This window comes from Myotis myotis, unplaced genomic scaffold, assembly GCF_014108235.1.
Source record: "Myotis myotis isolate mMyoMyo1 unplaced genomic scaffold, mMyoMyo1.p scaffold_m19_p_1, whole genome shotgun sequence".
Classification (NCBI taxonomy): Eukaryota; Metazoa; Chordata; class Mammalia; order Chiroptera; family Vespertilionidae; genus Myotis; species Myotis myotis.
The window spans coordinates 166,291,692-166,316,510 of NW_023416313.1; the positions used below are offsets into that span (position 1 = coordinate 166,291,692).

The 24,819-nt window shown below is 44.4% G+C and overlaps 1 protein-coding gene across 1 annotated transcript in view; it reads right to left on the bottom strand.

The window, feature by feature from the left end:
- SHC4 (SHC adaptor protein 4) overlaps positions 1-24,819 on the bottom strand; it is a 112,688-nt gene continuing 87,869 nt past the window's right edge. Inside the window, exons 9-12 of the mRNA XM_036300798.1 lie at positions 23,119-23,179; positions 16,140-16,319; positions 4,089-4,342; positions 1-2,796 (exon numbers count right to left, since the gene is read on the bottom strand). Of these exons, the coding sequence (XP_036156691.1) occupies positions 2,641-2,796; positions 4,089-4,342; positions 16,140-16,319; positions 23,119-23,179 (651 nt within the window). The 3' untranslated portion in view covers positions 1-2,640. The remainder of the gene's footprint in view (positions 2,797-4,088; positions 4,343-16,139; positions 16,320-23,118; positions 23,180-24,819) is intronic.

Sequence of the window (24,819 nt, forward strand, 5' to 3'; positions counted from 1 at the left end):
TAATCTGAACAATAAAGCTTTAATTAATTTAAAAAAAAGTTTTACATTCATGCTCATAATGCATTGAGTTAAAGTTTATGTAAAATGTGAGGTTCACTCTTTTGCCTCCAGAGGTCCGATTTCTCCAACACCATTTGTGGAATAATGACCCTGGTTTTGGAGCCACCAAGACTGGTTGAGTCCCTCCATCGTAGCCATAGCTCCTAAAAAGCAGCCTTCCCACAGCTCTCTCACCTTCTGCTACTGTCTCCTCCCTCCCCCTTCCCTGGCCCCAAGGCTGTGTCCTCCCCTGTGGTTTCCCACACTCTGCCCCACCTTTGTAAAACAGAGTCCCTTTATTAACATCTCAAATTACCCACTTTAGGTGAGCCATCTGTTTCCTGTCGGGACTCTGACACAGCCCGCAAATGACACATTTTCCAAATCCCAAACATCAGACATATACTGTCGATAGTCACAAAGTAATAATCATTTATTTTTCTGAAAAGTCACTTACAGGTATTTATAGTCAAATGGACTTCCACTTTAAGACAGATGAAGATGAGAGTGTGTCAGTAAACGAGCATGCAATCAAACATTCCCTTTGTTGTTTCTTTCTGTTTTCACAGAGTCTGTGGTGTTTATAAGTATGGTATTAGCTCATCCAACTAAGATACCATCACAGTCAAATACTGATTTTCCATGTGCACTGCTCACATCCTTTATACTCTGCATTTTTTGGACCAGGAACTCTTTCTTGCTACCCAGGGAACACTGCTCTGCAGTCTGACACCACAGCCCTTCTCTGTCTCTGATAAAGGTGATTAGATCACCCATAAGTCTCTATGATCTATTCTATACCCTCCTGACCCCCTTCCTTTATGAGGACAGATACTCAAGAACTAAGATGTATGCAAAATTGATGAAAAATACATTCTTTCCTAGTTGTATAGAAGGAAACGAACCTGTCTAAGAAATTAATAGAATAAAGTAAAATGATAAACCTTTTCATAAAAATATTAGAGTTCATTATGCTTGATTTCTGATTATTTCTATCCAAAAGAAGTTTCCCATACTTTATTTAAAACTTAGCAAATATATCACAATTACAAATATTAAGTTGTATCTACGTAGCCAAAATGAAGTGGAGTTAAGACTATTATCCAGATAATTGAGGATGAAAAAAACACTTTATAGTAATGGCCATATGTCTCCATGCAAAGGCAAGTGGAGGACTGAAGCAGTTTTCTTGCTACTCAAAATAACCAAATCCACTTCTACCATATTTACTTGTGGTATGCCACAGTTTCAATGTTTTTTACTGAAAGGCTTGGGTGTCCACTATCTGAATGCTGATCTCAGTAGTGCCATTCATTCTGAGTATAGAGACAGACAGACTAAAAGAGAATACTGAAGTTTTCACCTTAACTATACAGACTGGCGATCAACATTGCCATTAAATGGAAATTTTGCTTTTTATAGACTTATGTGAGGGCTGAAATGGACCCTAACCCAGTTCTCTCACATGAGAGACATGGCAATGGGAATCCAGACAGGTTCAGCAACTTGCTCGTGGTCACCCTGAAGACAGCCAGCCCAGCGCTTTCCCCTACACAGCGCTTAATTATACCATCACTTTACCACTGTGTCTTTACACGGCAAACCTTTCCCACTGTTTCATTCACTATGTTTTCTCCCTTCTGCATTAGGCCTGATCTTATGTAGAAAAGGTGAGGGACCATCATGTAGTCACAGCCAATCAGGAGGAGATCTCCCCATCCTTTCAAATAAATTCAGCATTTTAAATAGTAATAGAACCAATTTGGATATTAATTATGAAGAACACTGGTTTGTTTGCCGTCTTTTAAATCCATGTACTCATGAGCTTTTTTTGGTGGGCAGAGAGATGGAGGGAGAAATATGATGAAATCAGAAATGACTACTAGATTTGGCCTCTTCAGCTTGTCACATGCTGCATACAAACAGTCCAAATAGCAAAAATCGAGAAATACTAGGCCACACAATTTGGGCCCCAACCCTTTAACCAGCAAATGGGCAAGTCAATGCAACAGACCAATGCTTTCAGTGGCTTTTGATTTGATTCCACTGCCATAGACACAGTCCAGATTCAATGTCAAATTTATTTTAACATTGCAGTGAAAGTGCTAATAAACAGAAAAATGCAAGTCAATATCCATCAAGCAAATTGCTCCTTATTTTTGTAACGAGGAAAGATTTTTTTTTTTTTTTTGGCAAATGGTTCTGTAGTTATAGAATATGAAGACACTTAGAACTAATTTCCCCAATATGAAAATGTCCCCTAATGATCAAGTTGAAAGGCACATACCACTGCCCCAGCAGTTCATTCAAGTTGTCTTTAGCATGTGAGATTTTAATTGTGCTTTTAGCTTGTTATCAATGCAATATGGCCTTAAAAAGTGACATCCGTGCATATGTATAACTTTTCAAATGGACCAATCCTCTTCCCCTCTTCTGACTTCCACTTTCTGAAGATCAGTTTTCATTAGTCCATGATGGTCTCGAAAGATGCACTTCACAGTTTGTGTTCTATTTTATCTAGAAACCAAGTTTGAATCATCCTTGTGTCCTAACACAAAATGGAGTTTCTTGAATCACCAGTGTGATGGTATTTCCATATTATCATTTGTTTAAATGCAAAAATCCTGGAATATTATCTCTTCTCACTGGTTGTTTAAGGCTTACTTCACTTCCAGAAGAGATGATTGGCAAACTATTATCCATGTGGTATCTGATAAGGTGGCCGACATTATCAAATACATGATCCTTGGTCCTCACCTTGAAAAAGAGGAACAAAAGTATGTTAAATGATAATTGTTCTCCTGACAGATGTAAACAACTGGGGGGGTGTGGGGGGAGGATACATAACCCTGAAAGAGACATTTTGCTTAATGAAAAAAAGAAAAGATACTTTTTAACTCTATATCCCTTAGTAAAAATACCTTTTTAAAACAACTGTCTCTCCCGGTTTGGAAACTGGTAAGCACTTGTCATCTATTTTTCCCTTCAGTTGTATCAATGTTTGTGTGCATATATATTGGTAACTGTTATATCTTTATAGTGAATTGATTCTTTTATCATTATACTAAAGGCCTGGTGCACAAATTTGTGCACAGGGGTGGGGGGTTGGGGGGATACCCTCGGCCTGGCCGGCGATCGGGGCCAATAGGGGCCATCTCTCCTAGTCCTAATTGGGTTGATCAGGGCCTGCTGGCTGGGGGAAGGGACCGCAGGAGGTTGGCAGGCCGTGGGAGGTTGGCTGTGGAAGCGCACTGACCACCAGGGGCAGCTCCTGTGTTGAGCTTATGCCCCCTGGTGGTCCGTGCAGGTCATAGCTACTGGCCGGTCATCCATTTGTCTAGTCATAATGGTCGCTTAGGCTTTTATATATATATAGATAATATCATTCTTTGTCTCTTTTGACAGTTTTTCATTTTAATCCAGGATCATTTCTGTCTACAGGCAGCCTCTGCTCCAGCCATACATCTTGTATTGGCTTAACACCACGCTGCTGCTCTGCTCCTGTGGTTCCTTTCCTACACTCTAAATGCCCTCCCCTTTAAAGATTTTGCCCTCTTTCAAGGTTCATCTTATATGCCAGACCCTGCAGGGACCCTTTCCGTGTGCCTCATCCAGAGAACTCCTCTATCCTGAGGAACACCTAATGCTTTAGCTGAACCATTCTTATGTCATTCATCCTTATAATTATTTAAGCATCTATTTTATGAAATCATAAGCACCCTGACAGCAAGAACTAAGTATTTGATACTGAGCAATAGTCAACTGTGAATAGTCAACCGTGAACTTCCATGGAAGTATTCATTTAATTCACTGAATTGAATTGAGAGAGGCAGAAAGAGGTTGTCCTCTACTTGATCCTATAAGGTGCCTTCTACTCACATCCCTCCACTAACCTCTATTTAGGACTTGCTGCCCCAGCTGGAGGGTTCAAGTAAAAGTAAACCCTTAGCCTTGAACACTCTTCAACAATGTCAATAGGTTTGGGACCTGTCATTCAGAGTAACCAATCACAACATCCTGTAAGGACCACAGAGAGAAGGCAATAATACCTTGCCCTCGGGATCCACCAGAAGAAGATGCTTTGCCTGGCCTCCCTGGAGTCCACTCAGCACATACTGGCCAGGAGAGGTGGCACTCTCTCGAACCAGAAAGTCCCCATCCTTCACCAAGAGGTTCTCTGCTGCCTTCCTGCTCAGCTTGCCGTGGTAGCAGTCTTCACTCCGCAGCTGCTGCTGAATGTACGGCAGAGACTGGGAGCTGGCACGCTGGGCCGTGGCACCTGGCTGAACAGTTTCAGGTGCTTCTGAAGTCAAAATACAAAAGGAGACATCACCAAGTTAACTCCCCATCCATCCACTTATTCGATCATTCACTCATTCAGCAAATACAACGTGAGCCCCTACTACGTGCCAGGCGCTATTTGAACAATGCTGTTCCTGGAACAAATGAGGGTTTTGTTCTGGGAACTTCCAACAGGCTCTAATTGAATGGTAGATCCAAACACTGCCTTTGGCTTCTGTTGTCAAGAGAGGCTTGCCCAGGTGCAGGAGTTTTTCCTTCTGATGAGAAATGGAACTGACCCACGAGAACTGCTTTTAGAGCTGCCGCAAGAGGCTTGTTATGTCCCAGGGGCTGTCTGTCAAAGACAGTGGTCGGCAAACTGCGGCTCGCGAGCCACATGGGTGGGGCTCTTTGGCCCCTTGAGTGTGGCCACAAAGTTTCAATCGCACTGTACGTGCGCGCCCACACGTGGTATTTTGTGGAAGAGCCACACTCAAGGGGCCGCAGTTTGCCGACCACTGGTCAAAGAGAAAGAGGCTTATGCTGTGTCTGGATTACAGATAACTTCTAAGATTTTTCCAAACTCTTTGAAAATGCCTATGGTAACTTTGGCAATGCCATTTTTTTTAGCATTTATCTTTCAGAAAACACATAACAAATTACCAATGTGCTTCAGAGATGCTTCTAACCAAATACATCTAAGCTGTGCTGAACCTCAGAGTATTCCTATTAAATGACTACTCTGTTTGTGTCATTCACTGGCCTGGACAAAACAGAGTCAGTTGGGTAAAAGAAGGCAAAACATCAGGGAGGCATGGCCTGAGACAGCGCCCCACGCCTCTGCAGAATAAGTCCTATTTAGAGTCGAGAGCACTGGGATGACAAGGCACCTCCAGGCAGCACTTAATAATACCATTGATACTCTTAGTGATAATAATTACTGTGTAGTTCCATTTACCGAGTATGACAGGCACTGCTCATGCTTTATATACTAGTATACTACTTGGTTTCACTCTCAAAATTAGGTAGGCAAGGCAATGGATCTTTACAAAGGTTAGATGACTTGTGCAAAGTCACACTGCTAATATGGTGCAGGTCTGAGATTTGAAACAAGGTCTGACTCCAAAGCCCAGGTTATTCATCACCACACTCTAAGGCAGTGGTTCTCAACCTTGGCTGCACATTAGAATCACCTGGGAATCTTTTTAAAATCCTGATTTCTGGGCCTCATCCTCTGGAAATTCTGTTTCTTTGTTATGGGGTGAGGCCACATTAGTAACAAAGAAACAGAATTTCCGGAGGATGAGGCCCAGAAATCAGGATTTTAAAAAGATTCCCAGGTGATTCTAATGTGCAGCCAAGGTTGAGAACCACTCCTCTGAGGTGACTGACTTCCTTGCTTTGATGGGAAAATCTCTCCATTTCACAAGGTCTATCCACTCCATTCCTGTAGTGCCCACAAGGATTCTTAGAAGATAACAAGGCTGTCAGGATGATATACACCAGAAGGAATAACATAAAATTCTTAGGTCTGAATCCAGGTAAGAGTCATACGATTCCTTACGGCAAATTTACCAGGAAAATAACCATAGAAATCGGGCTTTGTCTTTAAATTCAAAGGTCGTTTTGCATAGAAACCAGCCTTCACCTTTATAAATGCAAAGCGGGTGTTCACATGTCCTTATGCAAGGGTCTCACATGAAAAATCCTCTGGCTTCTGAGATTTAGAACTTACACAAGACAATCCTATGAAGTCACTGATGTAGGAAATCAGTGCCCTGTAGACACAATCCAGTTCTCCTGTTAATATGTTATAGCTTTGTCCCTGCTTAAGAACTTCTCTACGTAACACAATTATAATGCAGCACTATTTAAAAAATATCTTTAGTCTATATCTAGTGTCTATAAATATTCGCCTCTATTGTTGCTGGGGGAAGCCTGAAGAAATGTGTCTAGATTTGATAATACTTGTAGTTGGGCTTAGTGCTGCCTGCTTGAGGCATAACAGGGAACTTCTGATGAGTAGCTGTGTGTGTGTGTTTATGTTTGTGAAAAAGTGTTTGTGCAAGAGTAGAGGAGGAGCATGCATGTGTGTAGCACACACATCTTGGTGCATGGTGGTTTTGGTTTCTTCTGAGAGTATGGTGGAGAGCTTTTGGACAAGGACACAACAAAAGAAAAAGAGACATTATATCATCGTGAAAAGAGGCAACAGATCATGGGCCAGCCAGAGGGTCTGGACAATATTTTCCCAACTCAGTTTCTCACAAGATACACTGTGCTAGGAGATTCCAGTCATCCAAACATTTGCTGAAAATCTAATTCTACTGAAAGAGAAAATCTCACAGACTTTTGTAAATTTTAGTTTTGATTTTAAAAGTTACCCAGGCTAGTTCTTTTAAATTTTGGAAAAACAAAGAAGATGAATCACCTCTGGCTCTCTCACCAAATACAACCACTCTTAACATAGTGGTGCATTATCTATTATCTTGACCCTTCCCTCACATAAAGTTAACTTTGAGAAAGATAATCATAATTTCAATATAGTTTTTTATATGTAATTCCCACACAATATTTAATAAATTATTGACTTGATATATTTCCCCAGAAGTAGTGAGGGTTAAAGAAGCAACAAGGAAAGCCACTCTAGACTTAGCTGAGACCAAAAAAGAAAAAAAGTGATAGGAATCCTGGAAGAAAGTCATCATGTCATCTTGGAGTTCCCAATAGTAACTGGAGACATATTGTTCACAATCAAAACTTCAGGAAAGCACACGATAGATGTGAATTTCCACATCCATATGCAGCTGACGGGCAAACCTCTGAAAAGGGGAATAGAGCTTAAGAAAGAAAAGTCTAACATGCAAAGTCTAGAAGTAGCAATTGCAAGTAATGTCGATGAGAAAGGTGGGATGAGACCTCTAAAGAAACGAAACTAATGTGAACTGTGAAGACAGCATCCTGATGCAGTCAGCTTTTACAAGCACACGTAAAAGGATGTTTTGATAATGTTGACTATTATCAAAGGACTGGAAAAAAGCTGTTTACGGAATTAAAAATGTATACAAAAGTCAGGATATTGGATAGCAACATAACTAAAGGTAAACTAGAAGAGGGATATAAAGGTGTGAGAAGCGTGTCCAGTTGGGGACAATCCTCAGGTTTCTGCTGTGGGAGGCAAAGCCCACCCTTGTCTCCCCGTAAGTGTTATAATGACTCCATCTCTGACTCAGGTGGACGCTAAGTAGTGAATTCTCTTCATTCGGGTAGCTATATTTTATAAAGTTACCACGAGCACCGAATTAGTGAAAAGTGAGCCATTGTCCCTGGGGGTCATGCAGGGGTAAGTTCCTCCAGGCCTCAGATCACCACATGTTCATCAGTCATACAACACCTTGCTTTATGCGTGCTTCTATGCTTCTATTTAAAGACACCTTCCATAGTATATATTTTTGATTCCTTAGTGCATGGCCAACAGCCTGAATGAAGCTTATCTAACACATATTTTCTTGGTAAGGCACATCACAGCTTCTTGAGCTTAGGAATGCTTGACAGAACTTCAACACTACACTTAGAGGCCATTTGAAACAGCAAAGCCATAGAGAAATATCACAAACTGTGAAAAGCATGACACCATGTAGACAGGAAAAGGACACTTGCTTACAAGATGAAAGCTGAAGCAAGAAGGCAGAGCACTGCCTTGTTCCACCTCAGCTGGGAATGTGCACGTTGGGCAACTCTAATTTTTCATTGCTCTGCACACGCCTGCAAATGGCCACAAAAGTGCCATGACTGTTGATTTGGGGGTATGGATACATTTTAGTGAGTGAGAAAATTCTCAAATACGGGATCCATGAACAATGAGAATCAACTGTATATTGTTTATTAATATGGATTACTGGGCATCTGAAAATTATAAAATAGGGACTTATTTGCATTTTGAGGGGAAAATATGTTCATTCTATAAGATGTCTAAAAGTTGCTAGTAAAATATGTTAACATAAAATGTTAAGCATATATGAAGGGCTGAAATACTACCCAGAGAAAACTTATCTGTAATATAAAGGAAAATGCACATGCCTATCCTATATAATAAAAGAGGAACATGTAAATTGACAGTCCCTCTGCTATGTTCACCAGCCAATCAGGAGTATGCAAATTAACATAACAAAGATGGTGGGTTAATTTGCATACACAGGCACTGGGCGGAGAGCAGAGCAGGAGAGCTGGCAGAGAGTGGAGCAACTTGGGGAACTTGGCTCCCTAAGCTGCCAGACGGAGAGCAGAGAGGGAGAGCTGGCGGCTTGGAGGACTTGGCAGAGTGGGAGGCCATGGGACAGAGACAGAGCAGGAAGGGAAAACCAAGAGCGCAGGGAGCACCAGGAATGCTGGGAATAGTAGTTCTGGTGGCAGCCCCAGGACCGGAAGCAGAAGCCCAGAGCTCGGGGAGCACCAGGAATGCTGGGAATCATAGTTCTGGTGGCAGATGGATCTCCTAGACACTAGAGCAGTGATGGCGAACCTTTTGAGCTCGGCGTGTCAGCATTTTGAAAAATCCTAACTTAACTCTGGTGCTGTGTCACAAATAGAAATTTTTTGATATTTGAAACCATAGTAAAACAAAAACTTATATTTTTGATATTTATTTTATATATTTAAATGCCATTTAACCAAAAAAAATCAACCAAAAAAATGAGTTTGCGTGTCAGAGGTTCGCCATCACGGCACTAGAGCAAAGTGAGCCTGGAGCAAGTTACTGTTGTGGTGGGGGATGGAGGGAAAGCAAAGGTGAGAGACATAAGTAAAATCAGAGTGTCTAGGAAGAATTAAAGGGAAGATATCCTAAAACTTCCAGGAAATCTCCACCAATGAAGCAAAGAAAAAAAAAGCCTCTATTATTCTGTGAGCAACAAACCAAACTGGGTTGGGGGTCTCAGACAATTCGCTCATATGATTGCAAAGACAGACAGAAACTCCTGGATTGGAGAGGGCTCCCCTGAGGGATCCCGGATTGGAGAGGGTGCAGGTCAGCCTGAGGAACCCACCCCAGTGCACGAATCTTTGTGCACCGGCCCCTAGTTAAGCTATATTACAAAGCCACAGAAATTAGTATATAGTAATTAATATACTGGTATAGAACAGACAAATAAACCATCAGAAAAAGTATTCATGTATATAAAAGGCTCAGAAACAGACTCACATATATAGAGTCTAAAAGAAAAATCTAACATGCAAAGTCTAGCATTAGCAATTGCAAGTAATGTCAATGAGAAAGGAGGGATGAGACATTTAAAGAAATGAAACTAATGCGAATTGTGAAGACAGCTTATTGATACAGTCAGTTTTTAAAAGCACACGTAAAAGGATGTTTGGATAATATCGACTATTATATTATCAAAGGACTGGAAAAACTGTTTACAGAATTAAAAATGTATACAAAAGTCAGGATATCAGATAGCAACATAACGAAAGGTAAACTAGAAGAGGGATATCAAGGTGTGAGCAGAGTGTTAGATAACACTGTTAGACTCCCCCTTCCTCATAAAATAGAAATTTCAAGTTGAATAAATATTTTATTATATAAATAAAACAATAAAGCTGATAGAAGAAAATGTAGTAGGAGCTGGATAGAGAAGAGAAAAATTTAATCCAAAGCAAATAGAAGGAAGATATACTAAAGATAAAAATGGAAATCAATGAAATAGAAAATAAAAAACAATAGAGAAAATGAAACCAAAACTTAGGTACTTTGAAAAGATCAATTAAGCTTAATAAATCTTAATGAACACTGATCAAGAAAAGAAGAGAGAAGACAGAAAACACCAATAACAAGAAAGAGAGAAGGCATCCTTCAGGCAATAAGAGGATAATAAAGGAATATTATGGTTCATTTCATGTAGAACTGATTCTAAGTGAATAAAGCACAATCCTACTAAATTTTTCGGTAAATTACACTGCCAAAGAAACCACAGCCTCTTCTGGTCTGGCTGTTTGGCCTCTTGAGCAAACTCCAATCTCTTGAGCCCATGCCAACAGGAATAGGCTGTGAAAGTTGTGAAGCTCCCAAGAAAGACACATTCTCCAGCATCTCCTTTCAATGCACACATGGAGGATGATGGCAGAAACATCACGGAAGGCACAGGTCCAGCCCCCAGATAACAACAGACGAGGAGTCCAGGCAGATCATCATCTCCTACCTTCAGCTCAGAGAGCCTGCACATCACCCCTGGCAGGATGAGGCAGTCACTAGAACCAATGGCCGGGGTGTGTTTTGCGTGCTTCCCTTTTGTAAGTGTGAGTTTGTACTGCGGTTATCTTATTCCATTTCCACCAGCAATTCTGGTTGTGCAGGAGGGCAGACAACTTGGCAAGTATAAGAATCCCTACCCAATCTTGATTGAGGGGACTCATGCCACCCAGATGTCATGGACTTTTAAGCTGCCTGCTCTAACCGGATGGGGTATTTTCAAAGCTTTCCTTTGGGAGAGGGCAAATGGGTTCTCTGTGAAGAGAGCTCATTGGGGTGGCAGAAAGGTAGCAGGGATAGCTGTTCACCAATGCCTCTCCTCCCTTTCATTACATGCTAGTTTTAGCTGGGCACATGGCCACCCAGTTAGAGTAACATTGTTAGCCCCTTTGAAGCTAGGTATGGCCACATGACCAAGTCCCACAAATAGCAGGTGGGAAGAAATGATGCCTGCTCTCCTGAGTCATGTCCTTTAAAGGAATATATGTGTATGTATGCCTCTTGCCTTTCTCTCTGCCCACTGGCTGAATACACATATGATGGGGACTGGCCAAGCAGCCACTTTAGACCAGAGAGTGAGCCAGGTATTAAGAATGACAAACTTCCTATCAGACCTGAACCACCAATTTTGGGGGCTAATAGGTAAAATGAATGAACTTCAGTCCTTTTTACACTATAATATTTCTTTGTTATGGCAGCTTTAGACTGAAACTAACATAAATTGGTACAAAAATTAAACAGTATGAGAACTAATGATTCCTCTGCCGTGTGTGATGAGAGTAAGGACTGTGCCAGAGGTCTCCTATGCTGGCTGTATGCCAGGATGAACTGAGGAGCCCTGATGTTATGCTTGAGAGCTATTAGGTCATTGTCTCATTTTCCTGAGCTAATCAGTGAGCTTTTGTACAAATAAGGGAGGCTAAGGATGCCTCAAGAAGCTAGAAAGAAATAGGAGGAAACATTAGGGGAGAAAGGTTAAAAGGTGTATTTAAGATATTTTGCAGAAAAGTATGTCCAAAGTTATCACTACTCCATCTCTACTAGATTTTCTTAACTCAACATTATTTATATTTTTGGAGCTGGATTTGAATTTTTGGAGGGAGTAACGATAAGATGAAATGAACCTGGAGGGGGTAGCAGAAGCCCAGGAGGGTTATGGTACATCCAATCCTAATAGGAATAAAGAGTAAGAGAGCACTAGAGGCCTAAATTATTAAAACTGTTGCCTTCAAGGCAGAGAGAGGGGAAAAGGATGAATAAAGAAGGCTGAAGTCAGCGAGAACACATGTGACATTACTATTTTGGATATAGCAGGACTCATTTACTTTCCACCAATGTCAGGATGATGTTATGGATTAATTTTGCCTTTTCACATTATAAAATTGTTTATGATAAAAGGCAAAGTTTCTTTGCTTGAGTTGTGAGCATTTTTAACATTAAAGACTTGGTTATAAAGGCACTGCAGTTGAGAATCAAGGACTAGGTCAGATCACCTGACTCAGGCCATCTACACTAATAAAAGAGAAACATGGTAATTGGCGTACGACCGCTACCCTTCCCATTGGCTAATCAGCGAGATATGCAAATTAACTGGCAGCCAAGATGGCGGCCGGCAGCCAGGCAGCTGATGTGAACAGGGAGGCTTGCTTGCTTCAGTGACGGAGGACTCCAATGTTCCCCGCCTGACTTGCCGGCCTCTCAGCTGCAACTCTAAGTAACTATGTTGCGAATAAAGAAGCTAAAAAACCCCCAGAAACCTGCTTTACTCAGCGGGGCTTCAGCCAGCCGGACCGCAACATTGTATCAAATACAGACGGTAAACAAAGGCCAGAAACCTGTTTTCAGCAGCCGAGGCCTCAGAGCTAAAGCTGGCCCAGAATAAAAAAAAGAAAAAAAAAGAAAAAAAGGAGCGGTTGGGAGCTTCAGTCCCAGCCTGAAAACAGCCCTCAGCCCCTCACCCAGACTGGCCAGGCACCCCAGTGGGGAACCCCCACCCTGAAGGGTGTGTGACCAGCTGCAAACAGCCATCATCCCCTCACCCAGGCTGGCCAGGCACCCCAGTGGGGACCCCCACCCTGATCCAGGACACCCTTCAGGGCAAACCAGCCAGCCCCACCCATGCACCAGGCCTCTACCCTATATAGTAAAAGGGTAATATGCCTCCCAGAACCGGGATCAGCATGACAGGGGGCAGTGCCCAAACCCCCTGATCGCCCTGCAGCTCTGTGTGTGACAGGGGGCGGGGCCCCAACCCCTCCCCCCCCGCCCCCCTCGGGCCCTGCTCTGTGTGTGACGGGATAGAGCTATAACCTCCCCATTGGCCCTGCCCTGAGTGTGACAGTGGCGGCGCCCCAACCCCCTGATCAGCCCTGCTCTGTGGGTGATAGAGGGCGGCGCCCCAACCCCCCCCCGACCCCCCGACAGGCCCTGCTCTGTGTGTGATGGGGTAGAGTCATAGCCTCCCCATCTGCCCTGCCCTGAGTGTGACAGTGGTGGCGCCCCAATCTCCTTATCCTCCCTGCCCTGAGTGTGACAGGGGACGGTGCCCCAACTCCCCTATTGGCCCTACTCTGTGAGTGACAGGGGGGAGCTCCTCAATCCCCTGACCGGCCCTGCTCTGTGCATGACAGGGGGGAGCTCCCCAACCCCCACTGACCCTGCTCTGTGCATGACAGGGTATGGAGCCCCAACCCCCCTGATGGGCCCTGCTCTGTGCGTGACAGGAGGCAGCGCCCCAACCCTCTGATTGGCCCTGCTCTGTGCATGACAGGGGGTGGCGCCGCAACCTCCCCATCGACCCTGCCTTGAGTGTGATGGGGGGCGGTGCCCCAACCCCCCAATCAGCCCTGCTCTGAGCCCGACCAGGGGCTGCACCTAGGGATTGGGCCTGCCCTCTGCCACCCGGGAGCAGGCCTAAGCCAGCAGGTCGTTATCTCCTGAGGGTCCCAGACTGCGAGAGGGCACAGGCCGGGATGAGGGACCCCCCCTCCCCCCGAGTGCACAAATTTTTGTGACCGGGCCTCTAGTATTTCTAATAATAGGTTGCTGCTCTAAACAGGCCATGACGTGGAAGCTACCAATGTAAAGTCTTATAAAGTGACTTTTAAAATCTGAGGTCCACAAACTTGTTTTCAAAAAGCTGTGCCTCTCACAAATATTACCTTATCCAAACAGGGTACTCTCCAGTGTAGCTAAGTTCACTGCAGGAATCTGCATTCACTGCATATCCCATTACCTAGGGCACAAGCTTCCCCCTGTGATGGATGTGGAGATACATGACCCAGATCCCCCTTCAGGGAAGGACCAAGAGCCCCAGGTGTCAGCAGCCAGCCTCCAGCCAACCATCCCCGCAGGGTCTGCCTCAGCTGCAGGGAGCTGTCCTACCCTCAGGCAAGCCCTCATGTGGCCCACGTCCAAAGACTGAGATAAGTGGGGCCAATGTGTGCCACTCTCACAGGCCCATAAGCTCTCTGCAGGGTTGGCTGAGGCTTTGCCAATCCCTCCCAGCCCCAGCCTGCTTCCTGCCCCTCCTTTCCTGATAACTGATCCCAATAAAGACCCTGCATGACAAGCCCCATCTCAGTGTCTGCTTCCAGAGAACCAACCCAGCAGGGATGTTTGGGAGCCAAGAGTGATCTTGGAAAGCTTGTAAGAAGACGGCCCATTCGCCACCTGTCTGGCCACGAGGATGTCTGTTTCTTAGTCTAGAGCTGTGGTCGGCAAACTGCGGCTCTCGAACCACATGTGGCTCTTTGGCCCCTTGAGTGTGGCTCTTCCTAAGCCTTAGGAGTACCCTAATTAAGTTAATAACAATGTACCTACCTATATAGTTTAAGTTTAAAAAATTTGGCTCTCAAAAGAAATTTCAATCGTTGTACTGTTGATATTTGGCTCTGTTGACTAATGAGTTTGCCGACCACTGGTCTAGAACAGTGGTTCTCAACCTTGGCTGCACATTAGAATCACCTGGGAATCTTTTTAAAATCCTGATTTCTGGGCCTCATCCTCCAGAAATTCTGTTTCTTTGTTATGGGGTGGGGCCACAGCATTAGTAACAAAGAAACAGAATTTTTGGAGGATGAGGCCCAGAAATCAGGATTCTAAAAAGATTCCCAGGTGATTCTAATGTGCAGCCAAGGTTGAGAACCACTGGTCTAGAGAGAGTTCAGGTGATCTGGTTAAGCCAAGGCTCAGCAAAGTCTCCATTTACATTTCATCTGGCCACCTGGCCACGCCAGCTGTGCGGTTCCGTTGGCAGTTCGGGAAAGGCCTCCTGGGCCAGTGAAAGGACCTGCTCAGCAGCGTGTTCTCCATCCTTGGAATGAACCAGATTTGACACCAAGCCAACCTCTGAACCCAACACGCGTCAACATTTTATGAGAAGCATGTTTTGTTTATTTTTCAGTTGATTGTATGCTTTTGGCTTGTTTTTGCTTTTATTTATTTACTAGAGGCCCGATGCATGAAATTGGTGCAAGGGACTCGGCCCTCGCAGCCCCGGCTTTGTCCAGAAGGTCATTCCGCTGTTCAGCTGTCTGGTCTAATTAGCATATTACGCTTTTATTACTATAGATATTCCTGTTTCTGCATTTATCCCTGGAAGCAATCGGCAAGAAAGTGATGTATTTTAAGATTAAGTAAAGTCTTAGTGTTTTTACTCACAGTCTACAGTTTTAAAAAGGAGCCGTCTTATTTTAGTGCTGAATAGATGACTTACCAAGGGGTTGTGAAAAGAGTAAAATTAACATCATCAATAAACAGAACCGAAGTCATGGCCATTGTTTCTCATGCAAACAAACAAATTCAAAATTATCTCCTGGCTTTGACCATCCTCCCTTCAGCAAGAGCACAGAGCAAAATTGAAAGTATGTGAAAAGATGATTTAAACCTCACTTCCTCAGGAGAGCCTTCTCTGACCTTCTCAGACCAGGCTCCATCTCTCTGCTTTCCTAGCAGTTTGTACTGTCCCTTTGAAGCCCATTCCACGAAGTCCCCACATTTTGAAATCCATTATCTCCACAAAATTCTGTTAATAACTGTTATTATCAGTTATTGTGGTGAGGGGCTGAGGCCAGAAAGAATCCTTTTAGCTTCCTGGAAATGAGGCCAAGGAAATAGCCTTCTTTCATGTGAGATAGTGTAGTGAGCTCCACAGTAACCCCAAAAGATTAGGTTCAAGTCCTAACCCCCCATACCGGTGACTGTGACCTCATTTGGGAAAAGGGTCTTTGCAGATGTCACTGAAGTTCTCGAGATGACCTCTTCCTGGGTTTAGGTGGGCCCTAAATTCAGAAGCTGCTGTCTTATAAGAGAGAGAAGAGGGAGATCTGAGAGGCAGGGTGAAGGCCAGGTGAAGACTGAGGTGAAGACAAGCCAAGGAACTAGGAGAGGCCTGGGACAGATTCTTCTCCAGAGCTTTCAGAAGGCACCACCCCAGCTAACATGTTCATTTAGGATTCCTGGCCTCCAGAACTGTGAAACAATGAATTTCTGTTGTGTTAAGACACCCAGTTTGCAGCTATTTGTTACAGCACCTACAGGAGACTAATACAGACAGAAAACAGCTACCTACTTTCACGGTGCCACAGGCTCCCCAGCAGCTGGGCGGAGCTTGGATTCCGGGCAGAGCCCAGTGCGCTGTGAAGAGCCTGCGTGTTGATGTAGCAGGGGTCGTCGAAGAGATCCACTCGACACGTGTGCTTCATTAACGCCGTGTCCCTTTGGGACGGCACTGCTCTCTCGTGGGCATTACCTGTAGTGATTAGTTGAGATCAGTGAGTCATGTTCTGCTTTGCAAACAATAAATGAAATCATATTTGAGTCTAGAATTGATAGGAAGCCAAAAGCCACCCTCATCCCTTACAAGGATTGAATATTGACCTATAGAAATAAGATAAGCTCTGGTCTTTGAGGAAAAGCTCCCTCTCATTCGTCTCCCTGCCCCACGGCTTCAAACAGACAGAAAAGGAGCAGGAAGATTCCGAAGAACAGCCAGGCAGGAAAAGGGCCGACTGTCCAGCAAACAGACCAACCGGCAGACAACAGTGCTCAGAGCTGCAGTCCAGAACGAAGAAAACACACGTGCCACATGGAACCTGAAGACCAATTATTCAAACTCCTTTTCAAAAAACTCATTCCTTGCTTTAAAATTATTTAGAGTGGGAAGCCTCTCTTCTCTCTATGCTCAGTTTTGTTCTGCCCAGCTCAGCCTTGCAGCAAGGACTGGTGTTTCCGCTGTTTTTTATCAGAAAGGACTCACCCCTCAGGCCAGTTCCTCCACTCCCCTGACTATCTCCTCCACCTCCCTGACTCCATCCTCTCCTCTCCATTCTATTCTGCACATTATGGCCAAAATGACCTTTTTAGAAGGTCACTGAAAATCTCATCGTATTTCTCAGAGGTTCAAAACCCTTTAATTCCTTCCATTGCATCTTCAGATAAAGCTCAAAGTCTTTAACAAGCCCGTGGCCCTCCTCCTGGCCACCCAGCTTCCCTGGTAACCCCTCTTGTCCCACCTGGGCTCACGTTGGCCTTCTCGCAGTATGATCCCCACCGCAAGGCCACCTTCTGATGGACATGCTCTCCTCTCCCCTTCTCCATCATCCTCATCCTTCAGGTGTCAGTTCAAACCTCACTTTCTCAAGAGAGCCTTCGCTGACCTTCTCAGACTAGGCGCAGTCTCTGCTTTCCTAGCAGTTTGTACTTGGCTTTTGAAGCCCATATCACAAGAATAATACATTTTGCCCTGGCCAGTTTTGCTCAGTGGATAGAGCACCGGCCTGCGGACTGAAGGGTCCCGGGTTCGATTCTGGTCAAGGGCATGTACCTTGGTTGCGGGCACATCCCCAGTGGGAGGTGTGCAGGAGGCAGCTGATCGATGTTTCTCTCATCGATGTTTCTAACTCTCTATCCCTCTCCCTTCCTCTCTGTAAAAAAATCAATAAAATATATATATTTTTAAAAAGAGTAATATATTTTGTTGCTTATTATTTTTTAAGGTGTGTATTACATCTGAACTGCATGTTCCATGAGGACAGGGATCCTGTCTGTCTTGTTCACGGCTGCTACTCCTGCTGCTAGCACATGCCGGGCACATAAAATGACATCAACAACAGTTACTGGATGAATGGATATTAGCACCATCGTTCACTACCTGATGTCAGGTAGTTCAATACTTTGTACCATCCAGATGGTTCTGTCTTGAGAATGCCAGGATGGAGTTTTTTTGCTTTGCTATTGAAACCAGTACATTTATAGTTTTTGGCCACATGTGCTACGAGATCACCAAAACGCACATGAAGTGGTGGCAGTGGCATTCCATCGTCCCACCATAAAACAACATCAGTCCTTCTATTGTTTCAGTCGTTAAACTCCTCCCATGTGGTCCAAAAGGGACCAACTTCATATTGGACTTCACATCATGGTGAATAGTTGTATGATGTAATGCAAAGCATGGAAACCCAAGAGTGCACCGACTCAGGGAAGCCCAACCGGAAGACAGCAGCTCTTAATACCTGCTCCTCCTTTACACCTGTCTGTCTATCGGTGTCACATGTCACCTTGTGCCATGTCATGTTCTATACATGGGCCACCCTGAGGAGGAGTGGGATTTCTAGAGGGAGAGGTTGGCAAGGCACCTCATTTGTTTGCAGCACATGACAATCTGCATCTGCTTGGTGAGGTGGATTTATGAAGTGTGTTATCTCGTTTAATCTAAACTTACTTTCACAAATGCTTAAGTGGCTAAAAGATCACTGCAAATAAATCAAGAATTGAAGATTATTCTTTTTAGTACAAGCTCCTCCTTGGCTGCATTAGAGCTTATAAGAGTAATATAATTAATATATATATTTTATTGATTTTTTACAGAGAGGAAGGGAGAGAGATTGAGAGTTAGAAACATCGATGAGAGAGAAACATCGATCAGCTGCCTCCTGCACATCTCCCACTGGGGATGTGCCCGCAACCCAGGTACATGCCCTTGACCGGAATCGAACCTGGAACCCTTCAGTCCGCAGGCCGATGCTCTATCCACTGAGCCAAACCGGTCTCGGCGATAATTAAATGCAAAGTTTAATCTACCAAAAGTTGGAATTATTGAGATTTGAAATGTGGATTTATATCAATTTTATTGATCAATAAATGCTTTAAATGTATATTGGGCCTTGAGATATTATCTAATGACAATATTTAGCCAATGTAATTAGCAAGACATTTTTAGGAAATGTTTATCATTAACTCTAACTTCGAAAATTTCTATTTTTGTGTGTTTTATTATACATGCATAATATATTAGTATACGTGTCAACAGCTCATACATGATTAAATTACATTTAGGAGTGCCTGCTCATAAAAATTTACTGAAAGTGGAATATGATCAAAAGTGTCTGCAAGCAGTGTGCTTCTGAATGAACAGGGGCCTGACTTCAGATCCCTGTGTTCTCTCTTACTATTTGTGTGGCGTGAGGCATGCCACTTAACCTCTCCAACTATCGTTTTTGTAAAATGTGGGGGGGGGGGGGGCTCACTTAAAATATGGCTGTGAGGATTAAATGGAAGAATATGGCCGAGACCCTCCCTGAGCATAGAGCCTGCCGCCCAGTAGGCATTCAGTAGCAGGTCCCTGTCAATGCTCAGTGTGTATTTATTCACTGATACTGCGCCTCTGCACACAGTACTTAGTTCCTGCTGTAATAGCCACCCCATCCCTTTCTATGGTTTTTAAAATACATTCTTATTTATTTCAGAGAGGAAGGTAGAGGGAGAGAGAGAGATAGAAACCTCAATGATGAGAGAGAATCATTGACTGGATGCCTCCTGCACGCCCTCTACTGGGGACGGAGCCCACAACCCAGGCATGTGCCTTGACCAAGAATCGAACTGTGACTTCCTGATTCGTAAGTCAGTGCTTAACCACTGAGCCACGCTGGCTGGGCCCCATCCCTTTCTTGACCTAACTTCCATTTATCTAGTAAGATTCTGCTCTGAATCCACCTCCTTTAGGAAACCTTCCGGTAAGTTCCTCCCTTCCCCAGGCTGGGTAAGGAAGGTGCCACTCTCTGATACACTGAAGGCGTCTGCTTACTTGTCTGTCTTCCCCTTGAGACTACAAATTCCTTGAGTCCTTGAGGAGAGACTAGAATCCACTTATCGGTGTACCTTCTGCATCCTCAATGTCTGGTCGAAAGCAGATGCTCAAAAGAAAAATGTCTGTCAGCTGAATGAGCAGATGACAGAGTGTTGACCCAGGCTGACCGCACCATGATCTAAAGACCCAGAGCCGGCCTTCGGCACAGGGTGCTGCTCGTCTGCCCCTCACGGCGCGTTGGCATGCACTGACCACACCAAGTCTGCCATTCCACAGGCTGGCACAAAAGCGCCCATGTCCACACCCAGTCTCTCCTGAAAACTACCATTCCTTTTTTTATTTCAAGTGTGCCATTATATTTAAGTCAGCAATGTTGTCTTAAATTTAAAAAAAAAAAAGATATCTCACCCTTTACCCAAATTTAAAATCTTTTTAGGGAGAAGCGTGTGGTTGATGAGAGCTTACCCACACCTGCCAGCCGCTATGCAGGCCAAAAGTCCTTTGTGCCAAGTACGACTGAGAATCACCCAACCAGCCCAAGAGGAGGTTTCTGGCAGAATATACTAGTAAGTACATGCACAGTGTGTACGCTGTAAGTACCAACGTTTATAAGTAGGGTTTGTGGGAATTTAACATCTTTTTTATTAAAAATATCAACATTCCCATTTTAAATTGAAGGTTGGGGGAACATTATTCTATTTTGCTAACTATTTCTTTCCATAAGGGACTTTATTATTAAGGATAGGGATATTTTATACATCTGGCAATAAATACAATTAACTCCTTCAACAACCAGAAGCCTATTGCAGTATTTATAATACACTGGGATTCAAGTTTTAAGTCAATATTTGAATAAATCAATGTCTTGGGAGGAAAAAGCCAAACCTTATTGAAAATATTTGTATAGGTGTCTCCCAAATGCTTATGTATGAATCTCTGGGAAAAACCATAAAAATGTCTATTTGCTATTCTGGCAACTGCTATTAATTTGCTCACTGGTCAAGAATTTCAGATCACTTTTTAACATGTGTCCAATGCAGGCCCCAAGGTAGGAACACCTGATTCCTGTGTGTCTGTGGATGAAAGGATATGGAGTTAGGGACGTCCTTCCTGCCACAATGGAAAGAACCACACCTGTCATGGTCCCTGGAGCAGGGCTGACTCTTTCTAGCCCCATGGTCTCAGTGGCTGAGGTCTGGGGAAGTAGCTGCCTAGTGTTCTGGTTCCCACTGGAAGTGAGGAACCTGCTTTTTAAAAGAAACAATGTTATAGCTCGGTGTTTGACCCACAGGTCAGTAAAGAGGCATTGAGTGAATTGTTGAAGAAATCCTATATAATAAAAGCCTAATATGCTAAGTGACTGGTCATCTGTTCAACCAATCAAAGCATAATATGCTAATGATATGCTAAGGCTGCTCAACTGCTCGCTATGATGTGCACTGACCACCAGGGGGCAGACGCTTTGACTGGTAAATTAGCTTGCTGCTGGGGTCCGGCCGATTGGGACTGTGATTGGGACTGAGTGAGATGGGCCAGACACACCCTGGAGCCCTCCCGTGGTCCCTCCCCGGCTGGCCAACTTCCCGTGTCCCTCCCTGGCCTGTACCATGCACTGGTGGGGTCCCTTGGCCTGGCCTGCACCCTCTTGCAATAGGGACCTCTCAGGGGATGTCGGAGAGCCAGATTTGGCCCGATAGCGGAACAACCGTTCACTATGATGTGCACTGACCACCAGGGGGGAGACGCTCAATGCAGAAGTTGCCCCCTGGTGGTCAGTGTGCTTCCACAAGGGGAGCACTGCTCAGCCAGAAGCTGGGCTCATGGCTGGCGAGAGCCTCTCGCATCTCCACAGCAGTGCTAAGGATGTCGGACTGATGGCTTACGCAGCCTAAGCCATCAGTCGGACATCCCCCAAGGTCTCCTGGACTGCAAGAGGGTGCAGGACGGGTTGAGGGACTCCCCCTAGCCCCTCCGAGTGCACAAAGTTCATGCACTGGGTCTCTAGTGAAGACTATAAAATGAGATCAAGGCAGAGCATGGAGACAGTTTCAGGGAGCTTCAGCACAGGTGGAAAATGGGGTCCTTAGGTGAGGGGTTTCCAGAGAAAGGGAAAGGAGGGAAGGAGGGAGCAATTATAGCTCACAGAGAGCATAGTTTTATTTATTTTTAAATCTCCACTCAAGGATATTTTTTCCCATTGATTTTTAGAGAGAGTGGAAGGAAGGGGGAGAGACACAGAGAGAGAAACATCTATGTGAGAGAGACATGCACCCCAACCAGAGCCAGGGATGGAGCCTGCAACTAAGGTACATGTCCTTGACCGGAATTGAACCTGAACCCTTCAGTCCATGGGCCGATGCTCTATCCACTGAGCCAAACTGGTTGGAGCAGGGAGCATAGTTTTAAAAAGACATTTACCATTCATTTAATTTGTTTTAGTCAGATCATTAAGAATTCCTTTAAAAATTTAAATAACTTTAAAGAATAGCATGAAATTTTAATTTCTATCAAAAGAAGCCATACTTTTGAAGAATTTTAATTACTGCATTACTTACTACTCCTATTATTTTTTCAGGTTGGAGGAAGGTGGTAATCATAGCTGTACCCAAAACAATAAATCCTCATGCTTTCCCCACTGCATAAAAATAATAAAACTAATAGATTACATTGGCATAATTCCATCAGAAATACCAAAGTATCCTTGGGAGTGACTACCTTCTACAGGACAAGCTCCTGCTAATTTTCTTAGCATCCCTACGTGTGGTCATCCAGCTCTACCCTCCCCTGTACTATTTTCACTGTCCACTTATCTCCCCCTGTAAAGCTGCAACACTTTCCTTCCCAAATGAGTACATGGATGGATAAATACTTTCAACCATTTATAAGAATGAAACGACTACCTGTCAGTATACCTTGTTTTTATGAAAATAGTCTCCAATCTGAGAGTGGATGCCCTGCACCTGTGCTGTGGAAAAGCTGCGCCCTATGTCCATAACCACAAGCAGTCATCAGACATTTAACGCCCCGGCAAGTCTGGGGTGGGTGAGACCAGGATCAGGACTCACATTTCAGATTTCTCTTTGTTCCCTTTGCCAAGCAGAAATAAAGGTTTTCTCTTAATCCTGGTGGACTTGACAAGCACTAATTTTGACATCCACCTACTGCCTGACCTTTGAAGTGGGAGTTGGAGAAAGCACCTTTCCAGTGCGAGCCTTTGTGCCAGAGCAGTGAGAGGCCCCGTGAGGGAGGAGGACAGTGCGGTAGAGGGAGAAACACGAGCCTCCCCAGGGACCCGCCTGCGGCCTCCTGGATCTCTCAGAACGCGGAGGCCTGTGGCCGAGGCAGTATGTGTTCAGAATATGCACCTGCCTTTCCCATCAAGTGTTACAGCAAGGCCCACACATGACCATGTGACATAAAGGAGTAGGGAGAGTGGCCGATGGGGAAGGGCGACTGTACCTACCGATTGCCCTGCTTTGCTCCAAACAGTTCTCATAGACGCTGCTGCAGTCGGAGTTCCCAGGCTGCAGGGACAACAGATCGTGAGACATTTACAATCACAGCATCCGTTCCTGAACTTCCCCAAAATAAACTAAGCAGGAATAACACTCCCAGCAGACTACAGCAGGCAACTTCACCTTCTGATACAGGAAGTGCCTGGCAGGTGAAAAAAGGAACCTGGGGCTTGGGGTGAGGAGTGTAGACTCCTTTCCATAGTGCGTTGTTGGGAGCTGCAGAGACGGGGTGAGGGTCGTCACAGCTGCCACCACCAGGCGCACCCTGAGGGGCACTGCTTCTGCTGGGAGGTCACATTCCAGGACTCAGGCCAAAGCTCCGCGAGAAGGTGTGATTTCCAGGACACTTGTCTAAACACCGGCCACTTGGCAAACCTCTATTTAACCGTGAATGGCAGACTGCAGCCCTACTCCGCTGGGGCTGGTGCCAGGCTCACTTTCATCCTTAAACATCTCGTGCTCGCTTCATAATGGGATGGGATCCAGGGATGCCTTCGAGAAGGGGTGTCTGTGCTTTAGGAAGATAACCCAGCCGTTTCGTGTGGGAGCGTTTGGGGGCATGAAATTAGAGATAAAGGGGCTTTCAGAATCATCCAGGCAAGTGAGGACCAGAACTTAGGAAAGGAATGGAAAAGACTGGGTATATTCAAAAGACATAGAATCCCAGGTCTCTAAGATGAGTCGATATAGGGCTCAATGTGTGAGGAAAACAAAAAACTGTAGATTATTGGAAGAGTGGCAATGCCATTCTTTAACATGAGTAAATCAGTAGAGGACTCTGGTTTGGAGTCCAGGAGAAAACGCTCAGTTCAGTCTTGATATAAACCAGCAACTTCATGCCTGTGGCATCACAGCCGAGGGAGGTAAGAGCTGGGAGAAGAGGCTGGAGGACTACACACATAGGTGTCAGGCCACAGGAGAAACCGGGCCAGGGCAGCGCATTGGAGAGCGCCTCCCTGGTGGTGAGGCAGGGGCTTGGCTTCCCAGGGGAGGGGATGCAAGAACACAAGACAGAAAAAGAAAAGATGCAACTTACTTTGGAAATGCATCAAAAATAAGATGGATGGATGGGTGGAGGATAGATGGCTACATAGGATGACAGAGCAAATATAGTAAAATGTTAATTATAGAATCTAGATGGTGAGTCGATGAGTGTTCGCCATATAATTCTTTCAACTTTTCTGTATGTTTGAAAATATTCATAATAAAATTTGGAAAGCCAAACAAAAGGAAGAAAAACAGCAACTAGAGATGTGGGATCAGTATCACACAATGGAAATGTTTTAGAAGCTAACAGACGAGGTCTAAGAAAACACAAGGCAGCCAACAGGTATCAAATGCTGGAGACAAATTCAGAATACTAGAGAAGGAAGTAGATTTAGCAATTAAACCACTGGTGACTAAAAAAAAAATAATTGGTGACTACTGTAAAAGTAATTTCTCTCAAGTTGTCAAGTGGAGTTCAGATATTAAAAGTATAGGTAAAGATAGCTGTTTTTCTTTTTTTCTAGAAGTTTGTGGGTTAAAGAAAGAGGAGGAGGTGAGACATTATTAGTTGGGTTGGAGGAGTCCAAGTTTATGTGCAGACAGAAGGGAAAGAACTGGTAGACAGAGAGAGATAGAGGTTGATGACAGAACAAGGACACAGA